At 40.6% G+C, this 16,379-nt stretch overlaps 1 protein-coding gene across 21 annotated transcripts in view; it reads left to right on the forward strand.

Annotated features, from left to right (window-relative positions):
* The window catches only part of GRIP1 (glutamate receptor interacting protein 1), a 754,369-nt gene that overhangs the window by 683,865 nt on the left and 54,125 nt on the right, over positions 1 to 16,379 (forward strand). For all 21 annotated transcript variants that reach the window (XM_086400127.1, XM_086400138.1, XM_086400118.1 and 18 more), the window contains 2 exons: positions 469 to 614; positions 15,781 to 15,925. In XM_086400127.1, coding sequence (XP_086256253.1) covers positions 469 to 614; positions 15,781 to 15,925 — 291 coding nt within the window. The remainder of the gene's footprint in view (positions 1 to 468; positions 615 to 15,780; positions 15,926 to 16,379) is intronic.

Genomic DNA, 16,379 nt, shown 5'->3' on the forward strand with positions numbered 1-16,379 from the left:
GTGAGCTCCCTGGTGCAGGTGGAGATGCAGAGACACCAAAACCCTGACCTCCCCCAAGCCCATCCCACCTGACTCCCCTCACTCCCTCTACCCTCCCCTATATCTGGACTGCCAAGGACCACAGGTGCAACAACGCAAAGAAGCATAAGGACGCCAGGGCCGTGTAAACCCGGGCTCGTTACACACCTTCCTGGGAACCTCAGAACTCCTGAGTGACACGTAAATGGTTGTCCTGATCTAATTAAAGAAAGTAGAATAAAAATGTTTCTTAATGATCTGCAATTGAATGTCACAGCAGCCATCCACAATAAGACTGGAGAAAGGGGATATATCAATAAAACGCAGTTTTTCAAAGCTGAAGAATCATATTTCCCCTAAAGACTACCATAATGCTACTTTATGCTGAATGCCTTTAACCTAGTTAAGTGTTCATCATTAAGCATGCATTTGCTATGCCTTTACTAACAGAACAGGAACCTTGGAACTTGGGGACAAGTTACTAGCCATAGATAACATCCGGCTGGACAACTGCTCCATGGAAGATGCAGTGCAGATCCTCCAGCAGTGTGAAGACCTGGTGAAGCTCAAAATCCGCAAAGATGAAGATAATTCAGGTATTGATCACCTCCGCAGTTAAGACTGATTTCTCTAACTGCCCATCTGTCACCAAAGATATTAGATCTTGATTTTTTACATACAACAGCTGGCTAGTGACATTGCAGCAGTGTTTTCTATAGTTAAGAGGGTCTTTAAATCGGGCGTTAAGAGTGTAGTTTGAATTTTAAATAATAGGGTTTTTTAAGATAGGATGTAATTAAGATATTTACATTACATAAATGTTACAGCTGTATTAAAATAATTTTTAAAGATGAAAAGTAAATCATCACCTGATACCACCCTAACAGAATAGAAATAATCATTTGCTAGTTGATGTTATATTACATAATAATAACTTCAGTGCATGTTCTATTTTTTATGTAGCTATATATACATGGTACCACTTTACAAATCCTTAACAGCTATTTTAATTTACTGCCCATAGTTTATTCACCTTTCTTTTCTTCTGTCTTAGATTGCTCCCATTTGTTTCATTCTGTAGGTGGCACAATAATGGATATTTTCATGTGTAGATATCTTTATTCAACTTTTCTTCTTTTGAATTATTTCTTTAGGAAATATTCCTAAATAATAGAATGGCTGAGTCAAAATAAAAAGGGACTTTTTATGATTCCTGATGAGTCTTGTGCCATGTTGCTTTCTTAAAGGGCTATATCCATCTTCAGTGCTTCGAGTAATGTGTGAATACAGGGGTGCAGTGCTTCTCAGACTTGAGAAGGCCTCAGACCACCTGAAGACCTTGTTAAAACACAGTCCCTGAGCGCTAACCCCAGGTGGGGACTGAGACTATCATTTCTAGCAAACTTCATTTTGATGCTGCTGTGGCCAAGACTCAGTAATCTGAGTAGTCGCCTGCAGATCCCCTTTTATCTGATTTGGATAAGAACTCAAGCTAATCAAAACAAGAGTCAACTAACATCGGGATTTCTAAAAAGTGACATATATCTATAACATAAACATTTTATTTAAAAATGTACCGATCTTATGCGTGAAGCCAATACTTTCTGCTGACTATAGTTATAAATCTTTCAACTTGTTTGCCTAAGTCATACCCATAATACACAGTTTAAGATTTCTAGGTTTGGGGGAGGATGTTGTTTTGCTTTAATACAGTGAGATTTTAAAGAACTTAAAGCAATCTGAATGCTTACTCCAACTAGATTTTTATCTCCCTAATGTTTTCAAGTTTTCCCTCTATTTAATTATTCGTTGATTTTTGCCCAATAATCCCCCTTATTGAATCTTTCCAAAGCATTTTACTTTTTCATAGTTCCAATATACTCATATTTCATAGGTTATATAAGATTCATCAAATTATACAGTTAAAATAACAAGTGAAACCGGCAGAAACAGGCTTGGAAATAAACCTAATTGACTCTAAATGTTAAGCTTTTGACTCAATTGTATACATATATGGCTCAGATGATACAGTGTCTGCCTACAATGCGGGAGACCCAGGTTCAATCCCCGGGTGGGGAAGATCCTCTGGAGAAGGAAATGGCAACCCACTCCAGTACTCTTGCGTGGAAAATCCCATGGGAGGAGCCTGGTAGGCTGCAGTCCATGGGGTCGCAAAGAGTCAGACACGACTGAGCAACTTTACTTCACTTCACTTTGACTCAATTGGTAGCAGAAACAGAGGTACATAGGGTGCTATTGATACAAAGGGAAACATTATTCTGAATCATTCAATGGCATTGGTCGGTATATTTTACAAAGAGGATGGAGAGTCACAGTAAATCCAGTAAATTGGTTACAGGGAGATGGTTAAAAGAGTTTCTACTGAATAATTTCATCCCAACCAATAACGAGTAGTTCTCAATGTCCTGCAATCTCCTGGAATCTAATCCTCTAGATCCAGAGTTCACGGTCACATCAGGCCATGTGTTTGTGAGTACTATTCAGAGCCAAAACAAGTTGGTAGTTACATCCATCAGTACCACTGGTAAGGATAATTATATCCAAATATACTTTATAATGAACCTTTAAAAATATGCACAGATTTCTTCTAGTTATTTCACAAGCAACTGATTTTCCTCACCAACATTTGCATTTCTCTCCTAACAAGCATATCTCAATGGTACTTTTGGGGGAGGATTTGTTTTAAAAGAAGGATAAAACCTCCAGCATCAGGGTTCTGTCCTAGTGAAGAGGCAAAGCCCTGTGGAGAAACCCATTTCGCATGATTTGCCAAGCTAAGCAGATCTTAGCTACCTTCCTTGCAGAGTGCAGAAGCCAAGCCAGAGATGAATATGTATGTTGTTTGTGGCTGGCAGTGTTCCCAGTTCCAAAACCAGGCAGTGCAGACACACGCTGAGAAGTTTCAGAAACAACTGAGCACTTGGAGAGCCACGTCTTACTTCAGTTGCTTCTTCCCTTTGGCTCATTTTTTCCCCCTTTTAGTTCTTTCCCCCTACAATCCCTATGCCTAATACTATGGTAAGGATCATGCTTGTTAGGTACTTTTTAAAAATTTATAAGTGTTTTCAATTTTTTAAATCTTAAAATCTCCCATTGAAAACCATTCAACTAACCAAAATAAGACTGTAAATATAGGTGTTAAGAGATATTTACCCAAACCAGATTTTCTCAAGTCAGCATACTGAAACCTATACTCAGACACATTTTTATAACAGACCACTAACTGAACATTATCATATGATCATTGATTTGGAACAATTTGAGTGTTTCCATATCCTTTTCCACCGTGAGAATACAAGTATAATTTGAGTAACCAAGTTCTTTTTTATTCACAGCAAAGCAAGGAGGGGATTATTCAGTGCAAAACTTGGACTTCGACTAGTTCAAGGCCGACTACATAGTCATAAAGAGCACACTTTTAAATCAGACCTGTGTTTAAAGTTCAGTTCTACTACATTTGAGCTGAATGCGTCTGGGCAAGTTACTTAACCTGCCTGAGATTCGGTTGTACTTTCAGTAATATGTGCAAAATAATACCCTCCTCGGGGTGCTGCTGTGGCTTGTTGAGAGAGTTACTGGCACAGTCAGTATTCAATAACTTGGGACTATTTGATTATTATTATTATATTCTGAAATGCTTTTCCCCACATTAGTTCTGATGCTAGGTCAAGATATAAGTGAGTGGAAAATAAGCACTATTCATGACAATAGTCACTGATTTTGAAAGTCTGACACTGTGCTTAATCTGAAATTAAGCTGGTGATTTAAATTGTCTCAATATTTGTCTCAATCCTTTGTCTCAATATTTGAATTGTAATCAGAATGGTAATATGCAGTATATATTCTTCACTCTCTAAAATATTACTTACACGAATATTGAACTTTCTATACCAGTAGACTTCAGGAGTCTTCCAGTTCTCTTTTTATTTATTTATTTACCTTGTTTTATTTGGTTGAGCGGGATCTTATGCTGCATGTGGGCTTTCTCAGTTGCAATGATCAGGGGCTACTCTTGGTTGTAGAGCACAAGCTTCGCATGGTAGTGGCTTCTCGTGCTGCAAAGCACAGGCTCTAGGGGCATGGACTTCAGTAGTTGTGGCACAGGGGCTCATTAGTTGTGGCTCTCTGGGGCCCTAGAGCTCAAGGGCTCCAGTAGTTGTGGTATACAGGCTTTAGTTGCCCGCAACATGCGAAATCTTCCCAGACCAGGGATCGAACCCATTTCCCCTGCATTGGCAGGCAGATTTCTATCCACTGTACACCAAGGAAGTCCCCAGTTCTTTCCTTAACTGTCTTCTCCTCTCCATCCTTGGTTCTGTCATCAGTTACAGAAAATTTATAATCGAAGTTGGTTTCCTAAACTAGTAATACTGCACTTGAGTTTAACAGATGTTACTTCTTCCAGCTGCACCAGTTTCATTGCTCTGCCTTGCACTTTACCCAGGGAGATGGCAGAGCTATTTTCAAATATTGCTGAAGTGTTTATTTCTCATTCAGTCATGCCATTGGCATTTATTTAGTGTCTGTAAGGTACTAGGGACTGGCAGTCCTTAGATTAAAAAGGACACAATCTCTGCCCTAAATCAGTTACCACCTTATAGAGAAACAGAAGAAAATAATTAGCAGTATGATGAATGTTCTAGGTGTGTGTACAAAATGTTAAGAGAATATGAAGGCACCCATGTGAGACTGGGGAACTCAAGTAAATGCTTCTAGCAATCCTGATCTCGAAGGTATTTGGGATGTGTTATTAAAAATTAACAAGAGGAACCAAAGGAAGTCAGAGAGCATGATACATCCTAGTAGCACATACACTTAAAGTAGAAAGTTTGTGTAAGGACTCAGTAGTAGGTGAGGAGACAGATACACTGAAACCAGATCATTATGGTCCTTCTAACCTACCGTTTAAATTTTAAAACAAAAGCAAGATAAAATATTATTCCATTAAACACAATTTTTTTTCATTGGACTACATTTCACCTCTTAAGTGTGGAAAATTTAGCATCCAAATTGAGACACCGTAAATATAAAATGGGCTTCCCAGGTGGCTCACTGGTAAAGAGTCCACCTGCCAACACAGGAGTTGTGGATTCAATACCTGGATCAGGAAGATCCCCTGAAAAAGGAAATGGAAACTCACTCCAGTATTCTTGCCTGGAAAATTCCATACTGAATTTTTCAAGACTTAGTACAAAAAATATAGAATATCTCAGTAATAATTTATTTAGATAGATTATATGTTTAAGTAGTACTTTGCTACATTGGGTTAATTATTAAGATTAATTTTTTTAGAAAAAGGAATTTGAATTTTACCCCAGAAGCCAATGGGGAGCCATTAAAAGATAAAAGAGCAGAGGAATGAGGCCATAGTATTTTGTCAGTGACCAGTGCTTGCAATCACTTACTGAAGCATTAAAGATGCATTTAAGAGAGTCCGAATTAACTCTGTTTCTAGCCCAGGCTGGGGGAAGCAGTAGAACATAATGACTAAGAACACTAGACTGACTTCACAAGTGACAAGCTGGCGAACTCGGGAAAATTAATTTCTCTGAGTATTAGCGTCCTCATCCATAACATCTATTGAATGTCTCCTACACAAGACTGTTTTAGGGATCAAAGGAGGCGATATATTTAAGCACTCAATAATGTATGGCACTAAGTAAGGCCCAGTAAATGCTGACTACCAACAGCCATTATTAGGATGTTTTAAAAATTAATTTTAGCTTTATTTTACTATAGCCAAACTTTTTGAAACACTTGGGAGTATAGTGGTTCCCCTCCCTATATTCTGTGGCTGCTCTGCCTAGAGGAGCTTTTGCATTTGTCATCTTTCACTACTACAGAGAATAAATCAAGTAGAGTCGATGATGGGTGGGCTTCCCAGGTGGTGGAGTGGTAAAGAATCTGCCTGCCAATACAGGAGACGCAAGAGATACCTGAGTTCTATCCCTGAGTCGGGAAGACCCCCAGAAATAGGAAATGGCAACCCACTCCAGTATTCTTGCCTAGAAAATCTTATGGACAGAGGAGCCTGGCAAGATATAGTCAATGAGGTCACAAAGAGGCAGACACAACTGAGCGATGGAACACACACAGAGCCAGTGGGTGCTTTTCTGGGTCTGAGCATTAAAACAACGGCTGTTACCTAATTACCAAGACCTCAAAGATGCAATAACCCCCTTGAAAGAAAACCTATAGCCTTGTCTGCATCTAGATCAAAATGTGTATGAAGAGGGGAGAGTTTAGAGCTCTGAGAGCAAAACAGTAGAGAATTTGGGGGAAATTCTGGCAAGAAACAGATGGGGGCTTCCAAATCCCTCCCAGATAATTTATAAGGGTCCGCTTCGTGTCATTGCCTTTGTGCCAGTCAAACTCATAGCTGCTACTAATATCTCTCTTGATGTAAAGCACCTCACTTCTAACATACAGCATGTTTCTTGAGACCATAAATTCAGTATTTTCCCTTCACCAGCTCTAATCTGCATAGAGAAACATTTCCAGGCTACAACTTGTCCTATCCAAAGCAAATGACTTTTTCACATTTCCAAACAGAGTCTTATGCAAATATAGCCTTAGTACCAGTTAAATCTACCTTTCAAAGATTTGGCCTTTCATTTTTTACTTTTTCAGTTCATCAGTGTTAAGCCAGCTAAGTAATTTTCAGCAGCTTTTTCCCCATCAAATCTGAAATAACAGAATTCAATAACAGATTGAAATAACAGAATGCCCCGTCATGAGCAACCAAGAATGATCCTGGCTGTGCAAGGAACAGTGGTAGGGCAAGAGGCTGGCTGCAGGAAAAAAACTCCTGATAGATTTTTTTTTTTTTAATACTCTTCCCTTGTTTCTGCTTTATCGCAAAGCAGTAATGGCTTTCAAACTGAAATCAACATCACAATCACCCAGAGGACTTGCTAAAATACCGGTGACTGGGTCCCACTCTCTCAGAGTTTCAGATTCCTACAGGTCTGGGATAAAGCTGAGAATTGGTATTGCTAACAAATTCTCAAATAATGCTGAAATTACTGGTCCCAAAACTATACTTTGAGAAGCACTGTCATGAGACAACCTAATTTGGAGACTTATAAATGATCACTTACATAAAGAAATTTAGCAGACTCCCCTCATAGTCCAGTGGCTAAGAATATGCCATGCCTTGCAGGGGATGCAGGTTCAATCCCTGGTTGGGGAACTAAGATCCCACGTGCCACGAAGCAGCTAAGCTCATGTACCCTAACTCCTGAGCCCACGTGCTCTAGAGCTCACACGCCACAACTAAGACCAGTCGCAGCCAAATAAACAAACAAACAAAGAAATTAAAATTCTCCTAAACACTCAACAATTCCTTGGAACATTATTTTGATAAAGCCAGGTCACATGACTACACAACAGTCAGGCAGCTGTTGTCCAGTGGCTAAGTTGTATCCGACTTTTTGTGACCTCATGGACACCAGGTTTCCCTATCCTGGAACAATGTTTATTTTTTCATGTGAATATCTAAGTTAATCAGCATTATTTATGGAAAAGATTGACCTTTTCTCATTGCATTCAATGGCAATCTTGTCATAATCAGTTGTTTCACAAATGAATCTTTTTTGGATTTCATCATTTAATTCCATGATTGTTGTTGTTCAGTTGCTCAGTCATGTCCAGCTCTTTGCAGCACCATGGACTGCAGCACACCAGGCTTCCCTGTCCATCACCATCTCCTGGAGCTTGCTCAAACTCATGTCCATTGAGTTGGTGATGCCGTCCAACCATCTCATCCTCTGTCATCCTCTTCTCCTCCTGCCCTCAATCTTCCCCAGCACTGGGGTCTTTTCTAATGAATCGGCTCTTTGTATCAACCAGCCAAAGGATTGAAGCTTCAGCTTCCGCATCAGTCCTTCCAATGAATGTTCAGAGTTGATTTCCTTTAGGATTTGCTGGTTTGATCTCCTTACTATCCAAAGGACTCTCCACATTCTTCTCAAGCACCAAATTCAAAAGCATCAATTCTTCAGCACTCAGCCTTCTTAATGGTCCAGCTCTCCCATCCATAAACGACTACTGGAAAAACCAGTACAGGCAGCTGTAGAGGATATTTTTTAAATGCTTCATTTTCTCAGGTCTGTCCCCCTCCAAGAAATATAGCCATACTCGATGACATGAATTCCATCATTTTTAGTTGAAGTGAACTTTGACTGACCTGTATATTTATGCATTCCAAAGGCCCTCTCCCAAATCCAAGACTCCTATTTGGCCACTTAAGCAGATGCCATGATGAATTCAAGCTAGATAGTGCTCGTTTTGTTAAACAGACGGCACTCAAGAAGCCCGGGAATAACATTGCAGATAAGTAATGCTGCAATTTTGCATCTGTTCCATGGTCCCATTAATTTCCTTAACTAGGGAGCTGAGCAGAACAAACAAGTTGGCTGGCCCCCTTTCATGTCTTTCATTAATAGTGGTAAACCTTCTGTTGTGATATAGAAGCTGTTTATAATATCATTAACATCTGTTTAGGCTCTCTTTGCAACTTCCTGGTGATCCACGTTCTTCCTTCTCAGAAAGTTTCTGTTCTGGTTCAACACTCCAGTTGCTCCTTTCTTAGCTGGAACAGCCTCAAGGAGAGAGTATCTTGGAGGGTTTCCACCTCCAAAATGGTCTGAGCGTAAATGGCAGTTATCACCCTCTTCGCAAGCTGCAGGGCTGTACAGCTGCCAGTTGGGCTGCTGCCCGAGAAGGCAGATGGATTTGGAAGTGCAGCCTGCAGCTAACTCCAGCAGCTCAGGCTTTATTCTCACTCTTTGAATGAGCTTGATTGCGTTTGCATCACCTTGGAGAAGGAAACTAGACCTTGGAGCAGCCAGAAGGGTGACTCACAAGGCTAGGAACCTGTAATTGCCTGCTAACAGGTATTTGTCCTTTTGCTCATTTGTTCAGGCACTTACTGAAGTCTCTGTGATGCTAAGCATAGTTCTAGGCTGTGGGCACGTGAAGACGAAAAATACTTTCCACATGCTAGTGTATATGTCAGTCCTAATCTCCCAACTCAGCCCATCCTTCCTTCCCCTGCTGTGTCCATATGTCTGTTCTCTACATCTGTGTCGTTATTCCTGTCCTGCATGTGGGTCCATCTGTAGTAGTTCTCTAGATCCAGCATGTGTATGTTAACATATGATACTTATTCTTCTCTTTCAGCTTTCCTTCACTCTGTATGACAGACTCTGGGTCCATCCACGTCTCTACAAGTGACCCAATTTCTTTCCTTTTTATGGCTAAGTAATATTCCATCACATATATGTACCATATCTTCTTTATCCATTTGACTGTCAGTGAACATTTAGGTTGCTTCCATGTCCTTGCTATTACACTGCTGCTGCTGCTGCTGCTGCTAAGTGGCTTCAGTCGTGTCCGGCTCTGGGCCACCCCATAGACGGCAGCCCACCAGGCTCCGCCGTCCCTGGGATTCTCCAGGCAAGAACACTGGAGTAGGTTGCCATTTCCTTCTCCAATGCATGAAAGTAAAAAGTGAAAGTGAAGTCGCTCAGTCGTGTCTGACTCTTAGCGACCCCATGGACTGCAGCCTACCAGGCTCCTCCATCCATGGGAGTTTCCAGGCAAGAGTACTGGAGCGTGCTATTACACTACCATGTGTAAAATAGATGGCTAGTGGGAACCTGCTGTATAACACAGATAGCTCAGCTCAGTGCTCTGTGAGGACCTAGATGGGTGGGGAGGTGAGGGTGGGAGGGAAGCACAAGAGAGAGGGGCTACATGTGTACATATAGCTGATCCACTTCATTGTACAGCAGAAACTAACAACATTGTAAAACAATTATATTCCAGTAAAAAAAAGAAAACATGAATTTTCAAGGTGATCCTATTCAGATAAAGGAAACATGTAGAGAGAGAATTAAAACACAGAGTGGAAAGCATATACTAGACCATGAATTCCCAATGGGGGCGAAAATTGGTTCTCATGTAGAAAGGAAAAGAATCTGAACAAAAAAGATATATATGTATGTATAACTGAATCACTTTGCTATACACCTGAAACTAACATAACATTGTAAATGAGCTATACTCGATTTTTAAAAAATTGGTTTTCAGGGAGCAAAGAATCTTAAATATTACATTACAATGGTGTGTGAGCCTCCAAAGCTCAACCTGACCAAACCTTATTCCTTTCTGTTTAATTTCGTTAATTAGGAAGAATTTAAATTCAATTTTTCTTCTCAGTGGGAAGAGAGGAGGCAAAAGAATTTTATAAAGAAGTATGGGAACACTGCAAGAATACTTAAGAGCTGTAGGATCTCATGGAAAAGGTCTCTAGTCTCAGCTAAGGAGCCTGGAAGGTTTGCAGAAAGATAAGACAGCTAAGCCATGTTATAATGCCATTTGCAGCAACACGGGATGGACCTAGAGATAGTCATACTGAGTGAAGTGAGTCAGGAAAGGAAAAATATCATATGACACCGCTTATATGTGCAATCTAAAAAGAGATGATACAAATGAACTTACAAAACAAAGAGACTCACGGACTTAAGAGAACTAACTTATGGTTGCTGGGGGTTGGGGGGTGGAAAGAAAGGATAATTGAGGAGTTTGGAATGGACATGTACACACTGCTATGTTTAAAATGGATAGCCAACAAGGACCTACTGTATAGCACATGGAACTCTGTTCAATGTTTGTGGCTGCCTGGATGGGAGGGAAATTTGGGGGAGAATAGATACATGTATCGGAGAAGGCAATGGCACCCCACTCCGGTACTCTTGCCTGGAAAATCCCATGGATGGAGGACCCTGGTAGGCTGCAGTCCATGGGGTTGCTAAGAGTCAGACACGACTGAGCAACTTCACTTTCACTTTTCACTTTCATGCATTGGAGAAGGAAATGGCAACCCACTCCAGTGTTCTTGCCTGGAGAATCCCAGGGATGGGGGAGCCTGGTGGGCTGCCATCTATTGGGGTCGCACAGAGTCAGACATGACTGAAGCGACTTAGCAGCAGCAGTAGCAGATACATGTATATGTATGGTTGAGTCCCTTTGTTGTTCGCCTGAAACTGTCATAACATTGTTATCAGCTATACCCCAATACAAAATAAAAAGCCTAAAAATTTTTAGAAAGTGAGAATAAAATTCTCCAGAGGAAGGAAGATGTTTGTGCCCAGGGAGTAACAGGTGCAAGGTTAAAGATGCAAGACAGGTGCTTTTCAAAGGGACCATTGGGGAGAGAATTAGATTGGATTGGAATGGGAAAGGATGGCAGAAGACATAGAGGCTTCAGCCCTGTTCATGCCAAGAGGTTGCATTTTATTCTTCAGTAATCGGGGAACTAATGGAAAGCTTTAAGGAAGAGAGCCACATGTTTAGATTTATTGCTTTCAGAATATCCTGAGAAGGAAAAAGAAAGAATTCAGTGTTGACAGGGCTGGTGAAATAGATGTGGCAGAGAAGGACAAAGAGTAGGAAAAGAATTTAGGGAGAAACCATTGCTGGCAGCAACTGGGCAGAGCTGAGATGGGGCCTCCTCAAGAGCACGTGGCTCCCTGCTTGGTGGGCAGCTGGCTCATAGGGTCTGGTTGTTGTTTAGTTACTAGGTTGTGTCTGACTCTTTGTGACCCTAGGGACTGTAGTCCACCAGGTTCCTCTGTCCACAGGATTTTCCAGGCAAGAATACTGGAGTTTTGTCATTTCCTTCTCCAGGAGATCTTCCTTACCCAGGGATCGAACAAGTGTCTCCTACATTGGCAGGCAGATTCTTTACTGTTGTGCCACCAAAACCTTAACTGGATGGGCCTGGATGGGAGGGGAGTTTCGGGGAGAATGGATACATGTGTATGTATGGCTGAGTCCAATTTGTTGTCCATCTGAAACTATCACAACATTGTTAATCAGCTATAATTCAATATAAAATAAAAAGTTTTAAAAATAAATTAAAAATTAATATGAAAATATATTTTAAAAATAAAGACTGTGTAATGAACCATCTACATCACCTAGCATTAATAGCTATTAACTTAGAATCAATCTTGCTTTAGATCTACTCCCACCCTAATTTCCTCATCCCACCCATACACTGAATTATTTTGAAGAAATTTTAGACATCATATCAATGAATGTTGCAAATATCATTAATGTATCCCTAAACAATACTCTTATAAAAGACTTCTAAAATTCAAAACTAAATATCATCACAATAGCAATAATTTTTCAGTTTAGTCGCTCAGTCATGTCCCACTCTTTGTGACCCCATGGACTGCAGCATGCCAGGCTTCCCTGTCCATCACCAACTCCCGGAGTTTACTCAAACTCATGTCTATTGCATCAGTGATGCCACCCAACCATCTCATCCTCTGTCGTCCCCTTCTCCTCCTGCCTTCAATCTTTCCCAGCATCGAGGTCTTTTCCAATGAGTCAATTCTTCACATCAGGTGGCCAAAGTATTGGAGTTTCAGCTTCAACATCAGTCCTTCCAATGAATATTCAGGACTGATTTCCTTTAGGATTGACTGGGTTGGATCTCCATTTAGTCCAAGGGACCCTCAAGAGTCTTCTCCAACACCACAGTTCAAAAGCATCAATTCTTCGGTGCTCAGCTTTCTTTATAGTTCAACTCTCACGTCCATACATGACTACTGGAAAAACCATAGATTTGACTAGCCGGACCTTTGTCAGCAAAGGAATGTGTTAACTTTTTAATATGCTGTCTAAGTTGATCACAGCTTTTCTTCCAAGGAGCAAGCATCTTTGAATTTCATGGCTGCAGTCACCATCTGCAGTGATTTTGGAGCCCCCAAAAATAAAAGTCTCTCACTGTTTCCATTGTTTCCCCATCTATTTGCCATGAAGTGATGGGACTGGATGCCATGATCTTAGTTTTTTTAACACTGAGTTTTAAGCCAGCTTTTTCACTCTCCTCTTTCACCTTCATCAAGAGGCTTCATCAAAAGGCTCTTGAGTTCTTCGCTTTCTGCTGTGAGTGTGGTATCATCCAGCCCAGCATTTCGTATGGTGTACTCTGCATATACATTAAATAAGCAGGGTGACAATATATGTACTCCTTTCCCGATTTGGAGCCAGTCTTTACTCAATGTTCCTGTCTCCCTGGTTTTCATATACATGGATAGATAAGTTTTTCTAAAAACAGTTGCTCTGAATTAGAATCCAAAAAGATGTATTTATTGCTTTTGGTTGTAATGTTTCTTAAATCTTTCCTTTCAAGTTTTTGTTTCGAAGAATTTATTTGTTGAATAAATCAGAAATCAGCTACATATTTGACATTGTCTAAATATAGCATCACATCTTCATTAATATACTGCCATTTTTTTGACTTTCATCTCATCACTATTTAAACTCATTGAGTACCCTAACAAGTGCCTTTTGTTATTGAAACACCTCAGCTGCCTGATTAAAAGTGTCCCCCTACAGAAAGTGGCCTGAAACTGTCCTAAACACGTTTACTCCTTTCCTGGTGTTATTTTGTCATCTTAGTGATACAAGTTGCAAAACTGTCCGGAAATAACACAGGGCACTGGCTGTTATGCGCGTTCAGATAACTGGGTTACCTGAAGAACAAGTTAACTGGAGTTGGTTTCTCCCCACTCTCCTAGAGAGTGGGACTGCACCCAGCTCAGCTTCCTACAGGCCAGCGGTTGGTTTCATCCGGACTGAAGTTTCAGTGGAAACTTCCCACAGTTTTCTGGGCTCTGGGCAGCTGGGTTCCATGTGCTTGGTAACCGGCATTTCCCACAACTCCCGTAAAGAGCTGATGGCCAGATCCAGAATGCTTGGTGCCCATTGACATGCCAGTGTTCATGATTGCCCTATAAGGAAGAAGGGCAGTAAAACGGCCAGGTCTTCCCACTGGCAGGCACATCAGAGTGCCTCCTCGGTAACTAACATTTACTGTACCAAGGTTTACTAATCAAATGACTCACCTAGAATTTTATGCCGAATATAGTTGTTGGCAGAGACTGCAAAGTACGTGTGCTGTTCCAGTAGTACCCTAATGGTTTATGTAAAACCCAGCTCTGATGGGCAATGGTATGTCACAGTGTACAGAAAGTTAGACTTGTGACTGCCTCCGTTTTTGGTTACTCTGTATCCCAGTGTTTCTCTCAGCAGCTGCTTGGCAGGCCAGCACCAAGCCTATTGACCACAAGTAAAACAGAACCCTGGTAAACCACCAAATAGAGCTGTTGAAGGCTTGATGTGGAGGATTCTCAGCTGCCAGTATAAATTTGAGTCTAATGTTGAAGATGTTTATACCCTAGATGTTGATGTAAGCATTGCAGTGTGGGAGATGGTTTTTATTCTCTATGTATAGAGCTTCTTCTGAGTAGATGGAGCAGTGAGGAAGTAGAGGTGATGGGTACATCCCCAAACTCCTAAACGCCAGAGGTGAAGAAGGTGCTGGCTGGAGAGTATACATCGCTTCCTACATTTCTCTACAGACCTTTCTATTTTATATTCATTGTAATTCTTCACTGCACACACAGATAATTGAATTGTTAATTCAAGCTTTTCTATTCCTCCTATTTTAGGGCCTCATATCATAAATGAACAGCTGCTCATTGCAGAAATGTGACTGTGTTAATGCTTCACTGGGATACAGCCTGACTATAAAAGCTGACTATTTTGTTAAAGTATCTACTGAACCATTTCACTGTATCCTTTGGTACAGCAATGAACAACTCCTTAACCATTCACAGTTCCCAGGCCCAAGGAATAAAACAAGATATACCCAGAATGTCTTGTTTCAGCATGTCATCAGCAAATAAAACCCTCTGAATTTTGAGACTTCGTATTTGCAACCTTGACATTGTCAAAACACCCAACCATGTTGAAGGTGTCCCATGATATCTTTCAAGCCAAGGCTTTAAGCAGACCATACTCACAAATATTTTCTTTCATACTAACATTAAATGGTAAAAATTAGGTCACTACAGTGTGGCAACATGGTATATACTACTGAAATGTTATTTACATGACTCCTAGTCTCAAGAACAGAGGGGAGAAAAATCATTCAAACCTGTATTTTGGGAAAAGAATCTAAAAAAGAGTGGATATATGTTTAACTGAATCACTGCTGTACAACTGAGACAAACACAACATTGCAAATCAGCTACAACAAACAATTTTTTAAAAACCCTCTGAATATCTGTGTATTTGTGAATAAGATTCACATTTTAAGACACAATCAATGAAACGATAGATAAGGGGCTGCAGATTTCCAAGCCCCACTTAACCATGCATATATTCAAGTTTGCTGTAACCATGAGTAAAATCAACTTTTCTCTATTGAGAGTTAGCTTGCTTGTAAAGCCTGAAAACAAGAATTGCATGGCCCAATCTCTGTTTACTGCATGATTCTTTCCACCCTTATTGCCTCCTTAACCATGTGTTCAGCCCCCAGATATTTATGACACACTCACAAAACACTAGGCAAGCACTGTGCAAGGCAGGAACACCATATTAAAAGGCCTGCAGTGCCAGCTGGGTAGCTCCCTCACAGGTTTAAAACATAAGTCATTAGGCAGAGAACCCCTTCCTTGATACGTGACAGCAACACCCCTATTTTAGAATGTTACAGCCAACTAAGGAAATGCTACTTCCCAAAATAATTATTTTCTGAGACATAATGCTTTAATGATGATGTTTTGAATTTCTTATTTCATGTATGAAGATATGTGTCTTTTTACTCTGCTTCTTCCAAAGAAACCAATTATGATTCATTGGCATTTATTGCAGATGAACAAGAAAGTTCCGGAGCAATTATTTACACCGTGGAGCTGAAGCGCTACGGGGGGCCTCTTGGCATCACAATTTCAGGAACTGAAGAGCCGTTTGATCCTATAATCATTTCAAGCCTCACTAAAGGGGGATTAGCTGAAAGGTACCGCTTGAATCAACTGCTACAAGTACCTGTGTCTGAAATGGGTTTCCTTCCTCACAGCCGCGTAAAAACATGCTTCCCTCACCTGCTTGTTTATCTGTTGACTTTTTAAAATCGGCACAAAGGATTGATTTTAGAGCTTGAGAACTCTCAGGCAGAGCTCTGACTTGAAGGGCATCTTAAAAGCAGTAAAAAGTGTCCTGGGCTTAGCCTTGATATTAGTCTCCAGAAACGTATCAACTGACCACAGTCGACTAGAGGTAAATTTATCCTGTGTCCATTTTGAGAGGAGGAGACTAAAGTGCAAGGAGGTTAAAAGGCTTGTCTGATTCAATTCAGCAAATGTTTTCAGAGCCCCTGTTACCTGACAGGTACTTGGCTTAGCTGTGGAGAGAATGACTGACATAAGCTTCGTCTTCAAAGATTTCAGACCACAGTGTAGGGACCTAATAAC

Source organism: Bos grunniens, chromosome 5 (assembly GCF_055505025.1).
Source record: "Bos grunniens cultivar Pamir isolate PY7600 chromosome 5, Bosgru_T2T1.0, whole genome shotgun sequence".
In the NCBI taxonomy this organism is placed as follows: Eukaryota; Metazoa; Chordata; class Mammalia; order Artiodactyla; family Bovidae; genus Bos; species Bos grunniens.